Here is a 14,563-nt window from a genome sequence, read left to right on the forward strand (position 1 = left end):
CAAAAGTATGGTCGTTACAGTGGGCGTGGCAACATAATCAACCAACTTGCGCTGCGTATTTGTCTCTAGAATCTTTATGATTAATCTCAACATTCTAGCTTTTATAGCTCCTGAGATCCAAACGTTTACATGGGCAGACGTATATATCCAAATAGATTCGGCTATTGATCCTGATCAAGAATATATACTATATATGGTCGGAAACGCTTCCTCCTGCCTGTTACATACTTTGCAACGAATCGAGTATACCCTTTCACCCAACGAGCAACGGGTATAACAAGATGGAAATGCGCGGTTCGATTCTTCAGCGGGAAATCAAATATTACAGACTGAGTTGTCCCGTTGGTTTCTGCGCGTATTGCCAGACCTTCTCTTTATCAGATTCCTCTTTGCGCTGCTCGCTAAAACCAAGTGCGGCTCGAGTATTTGAGTGCAGTTTGGAGAGTGCAGTTTCCGCGAGGAGCGCGGGAATGAGAGTGTTGGGTTAATTTCTGTTTTTGTGGCTTGTCGCGATCGCAGGCGTGTATGCGAAATAAAGTGCGAATGATTTACGGAAAGTGCTTTTCATAAAGTGTCGTTTGAGTGTCGATTGCTGTAATTCCAATCCGCACTACCACCATACACATCACGCAAAAGTTATAACCTATCGAACCTGAAACCCAGAAAGTTTTACTTAAACTACGGTAATTCCGGTTTTGGAGAGCAGTCGATTGCTTTTTTCGGCATTCTGAATTTTTATTACCTCTGGAACTTTCTTTTTGTTTTTGTATTCCGCAAATCGTTGGCCTACCTACATGACATCATTGTTGTACCCTTGAAGTGGCTATAACGTGTACATATACAAAGTACATACACATGTATGCGTGCAATATACAGTAATTGCGACACTGAAAATGCGAAGATTAGTTCATGTTTGTGCACATTTCTAACTATTGTGAAGTAAATGCTTTTGCAGACTACAGCCCCTTAGAATAAATAAGAATTGTGCAGGAAATAAGCTTGTTTGGATTTTGGAATCACAGAGCAACGTTTTTTTTAATTTTTATGTGGGTACAGTGTACTTGGGTACATGTCACTGGGTACAACGAGAGCCATCAGCGAAGACTTCACTGTAGAAGTGGCCTAGCGGAGCTTTGGCCATGATGGTCTGTACTTCAAGTAGCACAACACTGGGTTGAAGGGCTATTTTCCCGTGATCTGATTATTTACGACACCGTATCGGCCCGATTATCAGCGATAATTAAGACGGTAAACGGCACTTGGCAACCGTAGCTGATAAAATAATCTGTTCAGGCATAGGAGTGATTTGTGGTTGTCCCCGAAATCAGATTTTAATCGTTACTTTCAACAGGCAATCTTAGCTGAATTCCCAGAAAATTTTCTGTATAATTTTAAAGGATTTAAAGTTCGACAAAAGCATGTATGTACATAAACACAAATTCTCTAAGAGCCGTAGAGAAAGATTACGTTGTAATCGGTGATTCGCAGAGATAAAAAAAGTTTGTGATGGGTAATAGGCTTTGGTACTCAGATGGCTGTGATTCACCCCTTTGGCATTTGTGCGCGAATGTGCATGTTCTGTTTTGTTCTCTCCCCTGTGCATTCCATATGACTTGCTTTTTAGCGCACCATTTTGCAGTTTCCAACTAGCTCCGCGAATGTCAAGTTAAGAAAACTCCTCCCGCTCGGCGAAAAAGGCAGCTTCAAAGTCCCAAACAATTTGCAGGCAACACTGAGCACTCAACAAGGCGTATTGAAACACAACCCATTGTTATAGGCAGGTTAACTCCCAACATCCCGCGCGCCCTCGTAGGCTAATGAAAAATAGTTAAGATATGGAGTATGCATACCGTTCGCTTTAAAACTTTGTGAAACAAGCGAAAATGCATAAAGTTCGTTGACTGTAACGTAATTAGCCGCCTTGGGGTTTTGGGTGGTAAAAGCATTCTCGGCGCTAAAAGATAAACATCCATCGCTGCCTAGACGGCACTTCCCTGGTAATTGCGTCTAGAGGTATTGACAAATAAATCGCAAAAACAGCCAATCGATCAAATTCAAGCTCATTGTCTACCTTTTGCCAATTCACAAGTGTCAATGCAGCCTGCGAGCTCGAAATCGGTTGATAATGGAAAACAAATTCTGACAAAGTATTCGCCTAATCTTTTTTTACGAAAGTCAGGCATGGGAGTCCGTTTGACAGGAGATCAGACCAAGGGACGGGCGGCTCATACATTGTCTATTCTTGGTTCCTTGGAGCTGTGAGGGCGGCCTCAGGGATTGATAGAGGCCATGTCAGATAGTGGTGGAGATAGTGCGATGTAGAGTGGGCTAAACTCTCTCCTTTCTGTTATCTCTTATCGGGCGAACTCACGAGTCGCGGCCAAGTGGCCAAATACAATATGGGAATTGCCTGCTCCAGTGCAGTTATCTCTTATCGCGAGACTTGCCAAATGGATGAGGGCCTACTTTAATTGCATCAGATATTAGGCGAATGAAGTTATATAGCACCGCCGACACGACAGAGGCCGACTTTGCACTAAGCCAACGCATGGGCGCCTCTTCCCGCCCCGCGGATTCTCGCAGGCCAAAAATTCTCGAGCGATTAATCTGCCAGCGTTGGTCCGCTGGGAAGATAACGTATGTTTGTGTGCTCCAGAACCCGCGGGATTATACAATTTGACTAATTTTTATTGGCCGTCTGGGAAACGCTATAAACATGCTCCGATCCCATCTAACGAAAAGGTGAGATGAAATAAAATTGAGAAGATATTTACAATCCTTTTACCAATTGCGGACCATAACGGCGAGAAGTGTCAAAGGAAGTGTTTATGGAGTTTTCATTGAAACGAGCCAGTCGAGTGCTCTGAAAAGTTGGCTAGTGGATGGAGGGCAGGTCGGATGGAGGGCAGTCTGAACGCAATCGAGCCGGAATCGTAAATGCTAGGCCGCAGTTGGGGGCTCATAAATTAGAAGGTAAATATATTGTGCGGATCATAAACCGATTTGGCATGCCACATTCCCGCCGATATCGCCACCCAACTGCTCCGTTTTTTTTACCCGTAGTGGTGACGTTGGCTCGAGCCACCAAGTGCCCTACACACACAGGGGACCAAGACGTCTGGCGAAGGTGTGAAAATGCTTAACCATGGTCAATGAATTGATCAAATATTTGCAGGCGAACGAATCAAATTAGTGATCAATTACTCCATCCCCGGGCACTCGTTTATATTGCACACCAGTGACGTCACAACACGACCATCTGACGTCAAAGTGTCTCGTCGAGCACTGAGAAGAGTGGCACTGCCACGAGATGGCCGTTAATGACACATCAAATAGAGACGTTGGGACTTCACCACAGCACACAGGTGCACTGGCGCAGATGTAATCGCGGCTCGGCGGCGATTGGAGTCCATGTCCATGTCTCACTGCGATTCGCGTTGCAAAGAAGTAGGTCTACGGCTGGACTATGGACTGACAAACGAGATTTTAAGGTGTTGGGGGCTTCGTGATTTGATTTTCGAGTTTGACTGGCCCCTGCCACCCGCTCTGCCACTTCGAGAGCCGAGAGCCGGTCTCGTCGCAGTTTGGGCCAGGCTTCGCGGGCGAGAAGTATTTTGACAAGTCATTGGTCATGGGGCGGCAGTGGCAGCTCGCTTCATGAATTTGTTGCGATTGGCGATTGGCGTTTGGCGAAGAAGAAGAGCTGAAGAGCCGTCTCGTCCACGTCCAAGTCGAGGTGTGGAAAATAACCGAGCTGCGTGATGAAAAAGTTTTCGTACGCCCCAAATGTGTTTCCCTATCGAGCAGAGCAGCTGGCAGGTGTTTTCAGAACATTTAGTGCATTTCAGTGTTCGGGCTTGCAGTTGCAGGTCAAAATAACGACGCCCAACGGGGTCAAGGTCGCGTGGCAGGCATTCGCCCACATTCATTGGTATGCGTTTAATGCGACTTGACTGTATTTTGTTTACGCCGAGTTTACGGCAAAAACTTCATGGCTAACGGTGGCGAAGCTCGCTCGACTCGCATTTTTCGGCGTACAAACGTGCCGATAGCCCCTCGATAGACCCTCGGGGGAGCGGGACGGTTCACACTAGCCGTCCTGTGGCCAACAATGGTCGCTCGACAATGGCTTATCAATGGCACGAGCGCCGGTGGAAAACAGCTTATCGCGGTGACGTCAGGCCGGCGAAGCAAGTGCAGCTGCTAACACCCGCACTAAGGCGACAAATACATGTGTATTTATGTAATTGGGAGTTCTTGTCCCAATTCAACATATGTACGGTCAGTCCTACCGCCCCGAAAATATATATTATATTGCCCTCGGTCGCGAATCGGATTGAACCGGAAATCCAGGGCGTTTCGTTGGGAAAAAGTTGTTAGCAATCAGCCGACGTCGGCCAAATGCGAAACCAAAGCTTTAACCGATCCGCCAGCAGCGCACGACGATCAGAAGCATTTTGGAGAGCGTCGCGCGCGGTTACTTGATCGGCAGTTATTTTGTTGGCCTTCTGAGAGTTGAACGCGACTGGAGTGAAACGGGGCGACTTTCGACTCGAGCCGGCGGACGAACAAAAAGGAAAAAGTATGTGTATTTCAGGACCTAGCTTATCCACTAAGGATACCAGGACTATGCCACCTGAACTCGGTGTGAAAGAACTCGGTGACTCGGTAGCTGGCGGTTCGTTTTAAGATATGTTATCATTCGGCCTAATCCCCAATCCGTCTGAAAGCAAAGAGAATGATCGTAAACTTAATGGCGAGCTAATAAAATTGTGTAATTTATAGTTGCCATCCAGAACAACGTGAGCTTTTATCAAGGCAATCCTCAAAATAATGAGCAAGAATTGTAAAAACAGAAAAAGACTACAAAAAATCCACACCAACGTAGCATGTTCGAGGAATAATTTGCCTCGCTAAAATGCCGTGTTTGAAGATGATTGCCTTCTGGGTTTAGACAACTCTTAATTAGGTATAGATACGATTCAATTTTACTGTCTGCCTTCAAGGCGGGTTTCGATTTGTTTTATGAGTAGCCTCGGCACTCCAAATGCTTTCCTATTGACCACTAGATGTACATCTATTAGAATGTTGAGAGTTTCATACAGAGTATTACATTCAGGGATTCACTTTTGTTTTAACAGCCCAGTTGACAATCGTCGGCTAATAGATAACTCAGTGCAAAACAGGTTATCGATATCAGTGCGAGTGTTGGCTACAAACTTGTAACCACTCCGTCGGCCGACCGACGGTTTATGAGTACCCGCACTTTGCAACTGCCCCAGCGAAAGCTTATCGATCCTCGCAAGAATCAAGGCCGACTTTCGCTTGGCACCCTCGAAATCCAAGAGATTCGACATTGGTCCTCGCCTTTACACCGATTTCGCCAGCTAATCTGCGATTCCTACATTGAACTCCGGCCGATAAGATAAAGCCTGGCGCGTGCTTCACTGGCCCCTAAGCGGCTTATCGGCCGGTGGGGTTGGGCTAAGCCAAATAATGTGAAATTACCTATAGCACGGGCCGATTATTAGACCGAATACTGCAATTATGTTGTAAATAATATGATTATTACTGGGTTTTCCAAATACAAGTCATGAGCTGACTTAAGGCAAACACAAGAACTAACCGCTCTTGCAGACGTTAGTTACTGGCGCCTCTGATGTATACGAGATAAAGAACCTATAGCAAATTCAAAAAACAAATCCATTTCTTAAAACAGCTGGAGCTCAATGACTCACACTCTATAAAAACTCAATTTAAATGCCAATTATGGCATAAGATTTATCGACCCTAAAATGTACTCGAGTGTCGATCAACTTTACTTTTTATACCCCTTACTCGTAGAGTAAAAGGGTATACTAGATTCGTTGAAAAGTATGTAACAGGCGTTTCCGACCATGTAAAGTATATATATTCTTGAAGAGGATCAATAGCCGAGTCGATCTGGCCATGTCCGTCTGTCCGTATGAACGTCGAGTTCTCAGGAACTTCGCATTCACACTAGCTGAGTAACAGGTATCTGTTAGTCGGGAAACTCGAGAGGCAATTCGGGTCCGGTTTTACTTCTGAATTAAATCTTTGCGATCCCTTTATGGTATGAAAACAAAATAATTATCCCTCTAATATGCATTATGAAAATTTAAATTATAAATCATTTATGACTGCTATGCTTTGAGAGTTTCAAGTGTTAATGCTAGATTCCGCTTTCATAAATATTTCGTATTATTTTCTTACGATAATTTTGGAATTCCGCCAATAATTGTTTACTGTATACTAATATTTGTTCTGCAATCAAAGAATTCATCAAATATCCACAGTAAGAAGCATTTCAATGGCAATCGTAACAAGCATTCATTAATCAAAATCACCAGTCATTGTACATTGCTGGACCAGTTTAGAGCGATGAATAACTCAATCCAATCCGGACATAGCCAAACAAAACAATGATAACCAACAGCAAGCTTGAATTAGAAATTAAATTTGGTTTCCGGCCGCTCTATTGATCAGCTTACGCAACTGTTTTCTTATCGAGTGGAGGGATATAATAATGGATCCGATTAATTTTAGTCCAATGGCCAATAATAGTTAAGTGAATCCAGCTTAAATCACAGATTTCTAAGTATGTTCTTATGATTAGATTTAATTATACAACACTGTTTGTAATGCGACCGTAATTGAACACTCTTATTCTTTCCAGCCATGACCAATCTCTGGAAGGCATTGACGCGTCGCAAGACGGAGGACGTGAACGAAGGCGAGTCCCAGTTGGCGCGAGTGCTGAACCTCTTCGATCTGACGGCCTTGGGAGTGGGCAGTACTTTGGGACTGGGAGTCTATGTGCTGGCTGGTCAGGTGGCCTATAATATTGCCGGGCCGGCGGTGACCATTTCCTTCCTGATTGCGGCCATCGCGTCTGCCTTCGCGGGAATCTGCTATGCGGAGTTCGCCGCCCGAGTGCCCAAGGCGGGAAGCGCCTACGTGTACAGCTACGTGACCATTGGAGAGTTCGTCGCCTTCACCATAGGATGGAACCTCATTCTGGAGTATGTGATTGGAACAGCCTCAGTTGCGCGCGGCCTGAGCGGATATTTCGACTCTCTGATCAACAACGACATGTCGAAGGCATTGAATGAGTCGATGCACATCGACGTCGACTTTCTGGGTGACTACCCCGACTTTTTGTCCTTCGGCATGGTGCTGCTCCTGGCGGGCATCCTCGCCTTTGGCGCCAAAGAGTCGAGCTTCCTGAACAACATCTTCACCACAGTCAATCTGGTTACGATCGCAATCGTCCTGGTGGCCGGTGCCATGAACGCCAACGTCGACAATTGGCGCATCCCGGAGAAAGACGTTCCCGAGGGCTTCGGCACGGGCGGCTTTATGCCGTTCGGCATTGCTGGAGTGATGGCCGGAGCTGCGAAGTGCTTCTACGGCTTCGTAGGGTTTGACTGCATCGCCACCACGGGCGAGGAGGCCATCAACCCAAAGCGCAACATTCCGCTCTCTATCGTGGTGTCGCTGATCATAATCTTCCTATCCTACTTTGGAGTGTCCACGGTGCTGACTATGATGCTGCCCTACTACCTGCAGGACAAGGACGCACCTTTCCCGCACGCTTTCGATTCCGTCGAGTGGTACACCATCAAGTGGATTGTGACCATTGGCGCTGTGTTTGCGCTCTGCACTAGTTTGTTGGGAGCCATGTTCCCACTGCCTCGCATCCTCTACGCCATGGGCAAGGACGGCATATTGTTCAAGAAACTGTCCACAGTGAACAGCTACACGAAAACCCCGCTCCTGGCCACCATTGTGTCTGGAATCTTTGCATGTAAGTACGCTGTCAGAAAGTGTCCTCAGTCCACCTTATTTATGACTCTATGAACGTCCTTCCCTTCCTCAGCAATTATGGCCATGCTCTTTAACCTGGATCAGCTTGTGGACATGATGTCCATCGGAACCCTGTTAGCATACACCATCGTAGCAATTTGCGTGCTAGTGCTCCGCTACCAGGACGAGGAGATGACCAAGCTGGTGTCTGTCAAGGCTCCGAACGTTATCCGGCAGTTCTTCAACGGCAACTCCTTCCGGGAGCCCAACTCTATGACCTCGTCCATCACCAAAGTGGGCATTGTGGTGTTCGCCATATTTTGCCTGGTCTGGTGCTCCCTCCAGAAAGTCTTCGACCTGGACAGCACCGGCGGGATTGTGGCCCTCAGCTTGGTGGGCGCTGTGCTGATCCTCATCTGCGTCGTGATCGGCATGCAGCCGGTGTCGACCATCGAGCTCACGTTCAAGGTGCCGCTGGTGCCGTTCGTGCCCTGCCTCAGCGTCTTTGCGAATTTGTACCTGATGTTTCAGCTGGACCTGAACACATGGATCCGCTTCCTCGTCTGGATCGTGATCGGCTACGTGATTTACTTCTGTTACGGCATGCGCAACTCCACGCAGATAAGCAGGAGCCGCAATCACGCCGAGGTGGCGGCAAGCGCTCTGCAGAACCAGGGACAGCACGTGAATCCCGGCTTCGAGCCGGACTGCAAGGTGGAAAACGGCCGACTGCCCCCGCCCTACGAGTTCTCCGAGAAGCTGTAAGGGCTAGCTGCTCTAACCGTGCACTGTTAGCCTTTCCTACAGCTTAAACTTCCTTCATTCGCCTTTGCATCTTCTTCTGAATAGTACCAAGACTCCTCTGCCTTCTTAGCTAGCACGTTTATGTGAGAGAGATGAATAGATTGCGCATGGAAATTAAATGGATCTGCCATGGGCCGGCTTTGTTGTTCGGCCCTTGGGATCCGTTATTTCTGTGCGCCTCAGGACTTCTAGAGGGAGCTCAGAGCAAACTCTATTTTACCATTTTGTTGTTTTACCCCCATTTCAACGATCCAATTTTAATCAACCCAAACGATTCCGCCGCAATGCCCCTTTTGTTGTGATATTTGTAAATATACCTATATATAGATTAATATTGGTCGCATATGAGTATGTTTGTCACAATTACTATCGTTATGTAAATGGAATTGTATCATAATGTGTGTGTATCGCCCCGCGTAGCCGCACTTAGTGTTTAAGCTCTTTAGCTGCTAAGCCTTCCACATTTGTTATTATTAGCCAAAAGAGAAACGAATTTTGTCCCTTCTTGATTATTAAAAATGCAATAATGTTCAACATAACGTGTTTGGTATATTTAATTGAGATGTGAACCCAGCCACCACAGACAAATCCTTGCCACCCGAAACCGGAATGAGATCTGGGGCTGGGGCTCATAAATATTTATCCACGGACTGTGGAGCTCCATTCTTTGCAACTTTGCAGGCCTCAGCGACAGAACCGAAACTTCTCCATGGACTTGAGCAGCCCCTTCCGAGCGTATTTATTTGTTCTTTTTGGCAACTAGGACTGGGTGTGCCGTGGAGTCCAGGACCCACTCTGTTTGCTAACCGGCTTAGTTAAATGGCAAAGAATCTGGCCTCCGACGCTCTTCATCTCCTCCGCTTGCTCCATCTCCTACCAAATATCTAAGCCCTGGGAAACTTCAAGAGTAAATAGTCGGGGCGGGTCGAAAAAATCGCAGCGCAGAGCCAAAAAGCCAGACAAAAGTTGCTCGGATAATGCAAACAAACACACACACCACACCACACACACATTGCAGCACATATGAATGGATGGGACGGGTCCTGAATATGCCAAATGGAGGATTGCCATCGCCGGATGGTCCACAAAGGCGTCCACTGAGAAAATACAATTGTTTTGCCGGATTTCGCCTTAGCCCCTTCTATTTCAATCTCGACCCAGCACTAATTTATGCACTTTAAAAGCATATCAAATGCTTTCGTGGCAGGGAATGGCTGGCGGATGGCAAAAAAGAGGATATTGCGGGAGGAGGAGTGTAATTTGACTTTTGTGTCTTTGCTGCGCACATATGCGGAAAAATGCAGTTTTTCACACGCTGCCATGTGAGCATTGGTGAGCATAAGCCCACAGCGCGTTTCTTTCCCACTTTCAATGAAGCCGCCAGAAACCGCCTTAAAGTATGCTTAAAGCCTGGTCAGATGCGATCAGACCGTTCCAGCGACTCATTCAGTGGGCATGGAGCGGGGAGCGGGGAGCGGGGGGCGTTCTTCGCCCCAAAGCCTGAAGCAGAGTGTAAACATTGTGTATCTATCCGAGATTGGCACATTTTACATGGCAGATTCGTATCTGACGGGTGTAAATGCTGCGAGTGGATACCGGTATTAAATGGCCACATTCTGCCGACTTTGCGGATGCAATTTTCATTTTATCGATTCGCATTCGCCACAGCCCCTCCCAGTATGCAACGCACTTTGCCCTGCAATGGGGCTCAAATAAAATGTCGGCCTAAAAGTATCCGTTGCGCTGCATCGCGATGCAGCGAAAGGTAGATAAATAAACAACAAATGCCTGAGATGGCCACTGGCCACAGTTCCCAGGGTGCGGGGCGAACGGGGAGGAGCTGCAGCCATTTTAGGCGCTTATTGCGCGCACTCTACGTTTGTGGTTTCATTTGTGAGTTTTAATTAAATACGTTTAAATATTTGTTATGTCCGACAGGCGGACAAACCGAAGCGAACGACCAGAGGCAGCAACAGCAACAGCACAACAAACAACAGGCAGGAATGGGAGGGCGGAGGAGGGAGGCGGGGCAGAGGGATGGAGCCTCGGCATCAGTGCACCTGGTAAATATTAGCGAAAAATTAGCAAAGTATTTTAAGCGCAACATGTTCGTCCTGCGGCTTTCAACACCAACATCGCCAGCATCCTGGGGAACGGGCTCCGATGGGTTCCGGTGCAGCGAGTTGGGGGAGTGGACTGCTGCACATCATTGGCAAAGTTTTCGGTGCGTGAGCATTTTATTTATTTATAAATAATGCATAATTCATTTAAAATGCGTGCGTAAAATTGTTGCTAAGTGCTTAATCCTGTAAAGTGTAGAAGGAAGCGGGGCGGGCCGCTGGAGTCGACCGGATATTGAGTTGCATTTATTCTTCATGATCGCCCAATAGAGCGATTTAGGAGCATCGGAGCTCTGCAATTATTAATTTGTGTTCAATTACAGAAGGCCCGCAGATTGTCATTTATGCTGCTGGGCTCATTTTCTTTTTACCCATTGTAAGCTGTTCTTCAAATTGTATCGCCGAGCTGGAAACCAAAATGGGCCTATTGCTTGCTTGTTCTATGTTCTATTTTCTATATTCAATGTGCTATGTTCAATGTGTTATGTGATATTCTATGTTATATGCTCTATGTTCTATGTTCTATGTTCTATATTCCATGTTCTATGTGCTATGTGGTATGTGATGTTATATAGTCCATGTTCTATGTTCTATGCGATATGTGATGTTATATGTTCCATGTCCTATGTCATACGTCCTATGTTATATATTCTATGTTCTATGTTCTGCAGACCAATTAACACAAATTTTCAATTTGCAAAACAGAACAAAAACCGAAATTGCTAATGATTCTGGTTACTTCGTTCGCCGCCCACAACCGCCCAGTCAATACACCCCCCACACTCATGGCCAATGCAATTTGAATCCGCAATTTTGTCAAAGTCAAATGGTTCAAAATGTACATGCGGTCAGCAAAATCAAATTAACTTTTAGTGCGAATAAATTTTCCACAGCCACTTTTAAATTTGAATTTCGCATTCATTGGCAGTTCGCTGGCAGCTGGGGCTTGTGTTGTGCACATAATAGGCGATCGACATCAATTAAGAAAATAATCCGCGCATTATGCGAATGTAAGAGCGAAAGCGGCTAGTATATAAATATTGTTTGACATCAGCCGGGGCAGCAAAAGCGGGGCAAAAAACGGCTGTCGAGTGGGCGGAGTGGGTGGCCAACTGGCGGTTTTGTGAATTAAGCGCACATATTCAGCATACGCTAAGCGGGCGAAAAAAGGTCGTAATGACGACACTCCGGATGAGGATGGAACCGACCGCGATGACAGGTGCTGCCCGCAAGGACATGGCATTTATGGACTCGAGTGCACCCAGCCACTGGCAATAGTAGCAGGATAATGATAATCCGAGCGGACTGGCTGCAAGGCGTACATATATTTTCAATTAACATTTTCCAGATGCTCAAACTAATTGCATTTTACGTGTGTCATCGGAAAAGAGCACCACCACTAAATAAACACAGAATGTTCCCTATTTATTTACGCGCAGTAGGATCACACACACACGTGAGATGCGCTTAAAGTGCATTTCACTTCCGGCCCAAATCGTTGGCGCAGCGAGCCGTTTAAACAAATTCATAATACGCACTGTTGCACGGCTCGCACCTCTTGATTATTTCAGATACGTGGACAGCCCACATGGCCGTGAAATCGCATCTGTGCAAATCAAATCATCGGAAGGGGGCGTGGCCAAAGAGGCAGGTGGTTGGGTGGTGTGTTTGTGTTTTTGATGGCCGTAATGAAAAGATCAAAAGCCCATTAAATGGCCTTTCGACAATGACAAAAAAATAAACGACACGAATAAAATGGTAAGGGCCACAAAGTATGCATAAAATTTGGATTGCAAATGCCGTGTCCTAAAGGAAAGGTGGAGAGATTTCGCTTGCGACACGAAAAATAACGGCGCTATTAAAGGGATTTCACATACATGCACGTGCATGCATGTGCATGCATGTTTAAATGGGCTGTAACGCAGCTTTAGCCAAATATCGAGTTAGCTGTGCTCCCCAGATGACTGGGGATGGACGAAGGCACCTAATGCAAATCAAATTCCGCATCTTCGGCCCTGAATCAGAACGCCCCTCACAATTCACACAATGTCGTTGCCTGCGACTGTCCCAAATCCACTCAGCTGTCCAAATTAGTCCGCTGCAGGGAACACAGTGCGAAAACTCAATTTGCTCCGGAAATAGATCGCTCTGCAGCTCGGCCTCGTCCCCGTTCGTCAACTGCCATCAATTTGACTAACAGTATTGCCGCCAATTAACAAATTAATTGCCTACTTTGCTGGCTGAATGTGAAGGAGGCGCACAAACAGGCTAGCAAACAGGCTGACACACACAAACCCGCGGCCAATTCCCAATGGCATCTTAGTTTTATGAGCAAGCACAGCACAGCCACAAAGTATAAGCGCTAATGAAATTTGCAGCACAGACGGTTCTTTGGCGGGTTCAGTGGTGGGCGGCGATGTGTGATAAGTGGGCGTGGCTAGGCGGAGAACCAGAGGTTGCGCAACCCGTGGCCGGTAGGGGGCGTGTTTGCAAAGCTTTTAATATAATGACACATTATCATGGCAACGTCGGCGATGTCAAAGGCACGGAAAAGGAGTGCACACTTGAGTCCTTTAAGCCCTTTCACTTCAGCAGATTGCCGAAACGGTAAACAAGTCGACGCACGGGCAGGTAATGCGATGGGCGGGTATCGCCGCTTCCGGCCAACTTCGATTGAGGCGGTGCATGATATTTTATGGCTGGCAATGCACACTTTCCTAAGGTGCAAGGGAAACTGATTCTATTGGCGATTCTATTGTGTTCGGTGATGTTCAGGCATCGTAAAAGGGATTTTTTAACATGGAAAAAATTAATAATATTCAACATTTATGTGTCGCATTTGTGTTATAAAAAAACGGATTTATGATTAAGCTAGAGCACCTCTATCTGCTTAAGATTCCTTGAAAATCAATTGTACACATGTCCAGGTAATAGTGCCTCTAACCCTTTAAAACTTTGTTGCATAAATCGCAAAATCCAAATAAACTGTTTCAGTGTCCAAACGTCGAGAGGCCAAGTCCACGTTCTCGACTCCAATTAAAATGCAGTTGCAGCAACGATTGTTCCAGCAATGTCAGTATCCACAGGGCCAATAATACAGCAGCATCCATTTAATTTCATTTTAATGCAAAACACATCCCTCAAAGGTGTCCTGCGTCCTGCCGGTCCATTGGCGAATGACCCCATCCACTTTAGCACTGGTTTCATAAAGCAATCCTATAATTGGGATGCGGATGACGACGGGACAATGCATAATTTCTGGCGCAGTTGCTTATTATTGTTACTGTCGATTGTCGCTGTCATCGATTATATTTGCCTGTTGTCTGTGTTTGTCGAGTGCCATTCGAATTCATATGGCTTATCGCTTTGCGTCCGATAGATGCAAACATCCATTTCGCAGGTGTCGCAGGCAAGGAGCTACATACATCGATGTGTTGAGAGTTGAACAGTGGCCAAAAGTGCTGAGCGGGAAGCACAAAAATAGAAACTGTGCGATTTTACGAAGATTCTGTCATTATTTGGTGCTATAATGACCAGCTCGATTCTTTGATCGAGCGAACCATCGATGATTTGTACGTGAAGAGACTCTGAGGTGGGAAGCGGATCTGCAAATCGTGTTCAAGGTCAGCTTTCGAGAGCTTTGTCGAAATTTTCTTTTAAACTGGAGTAGAACTAATGGAGTGGCTGGCGTGTGGAGAACGTTCAGAAAACTCATACCTAACCAGCTCTTGGCTATCGCAAGGCTCCTCCACATTAGCTCCATCGAGCACTTACACGAATCATCGCCGACGCATGGCACGAATGGACGATAC

At 46.3% G+C, this 14,563-nt stretch overlaps 1 protein-coding gene across 2 annotated transcripts; it reads left to right on the plus strand.

Moving 5' to 3' along the window:
• The first annotated feature begins 517 nt into the window (after positions 1-517).
• On the plus strand, positions 518-9,165 carry LOC6616610 (cationic amino acid transporter 3). Of its 2 annotated transcripts, none has more exons than XM_032718293.1 (3): positions 518-683; positions 6,698-7,828; positions 7,901-9,165. In XM_032718293.1, the coding sequence occupies exons 2-3, from the start codon at positions 6,700-6,702 to the stop codon at positions 8,590-8,592; spliced, it is 1,821 nt and encodes a 606-aa protein (XP_032574184.1). In that variant the 5' UTR covers positions 518-683; positions 6,698-6,699; the 3' UTR covers positions 8,593-9,165. The 2 variants fall into 2 exon arrangements, with proteins under 2 accessions (XP_032574184.1, XP_002040967.1); XM_002040931.2 differs by lacking the exon at positions 518-683 and adding an exon at positions 4,450-4,582.
• Positions 9,166-14,563: the final 5,398 nt, after the last annotated feature.

This window comes from Drosophila sechellia, chromosome 3L, assembly GCF_004382195.2.
Source record: "Drosophila sechellia strain sech25 chromosome 3L, ASM438219v1, whole genome shotgun sequence".
NCBI lineage: Eukaryota > Metazoa > Arthropoda > Insecta > Diptera > Drosophilidae > Drosophila > Drosophila sechellia.

Coding starts and splice junctions, on each gene's coding strand:
- LOC6616610 (XM_032718293.1), top strand. CDS start 6,700: ATGACCAATCTCTGGAAGGCATTGACGCGTCGCAAGACGGAGGACGTG. Junction 7,829..7,900: donor TGTGTCTGGAATCTTTGCAT/GTAAGTACGCTG, acceptor TCCCTTCCTCAG/CAATTATGGCCATGCTCTTT.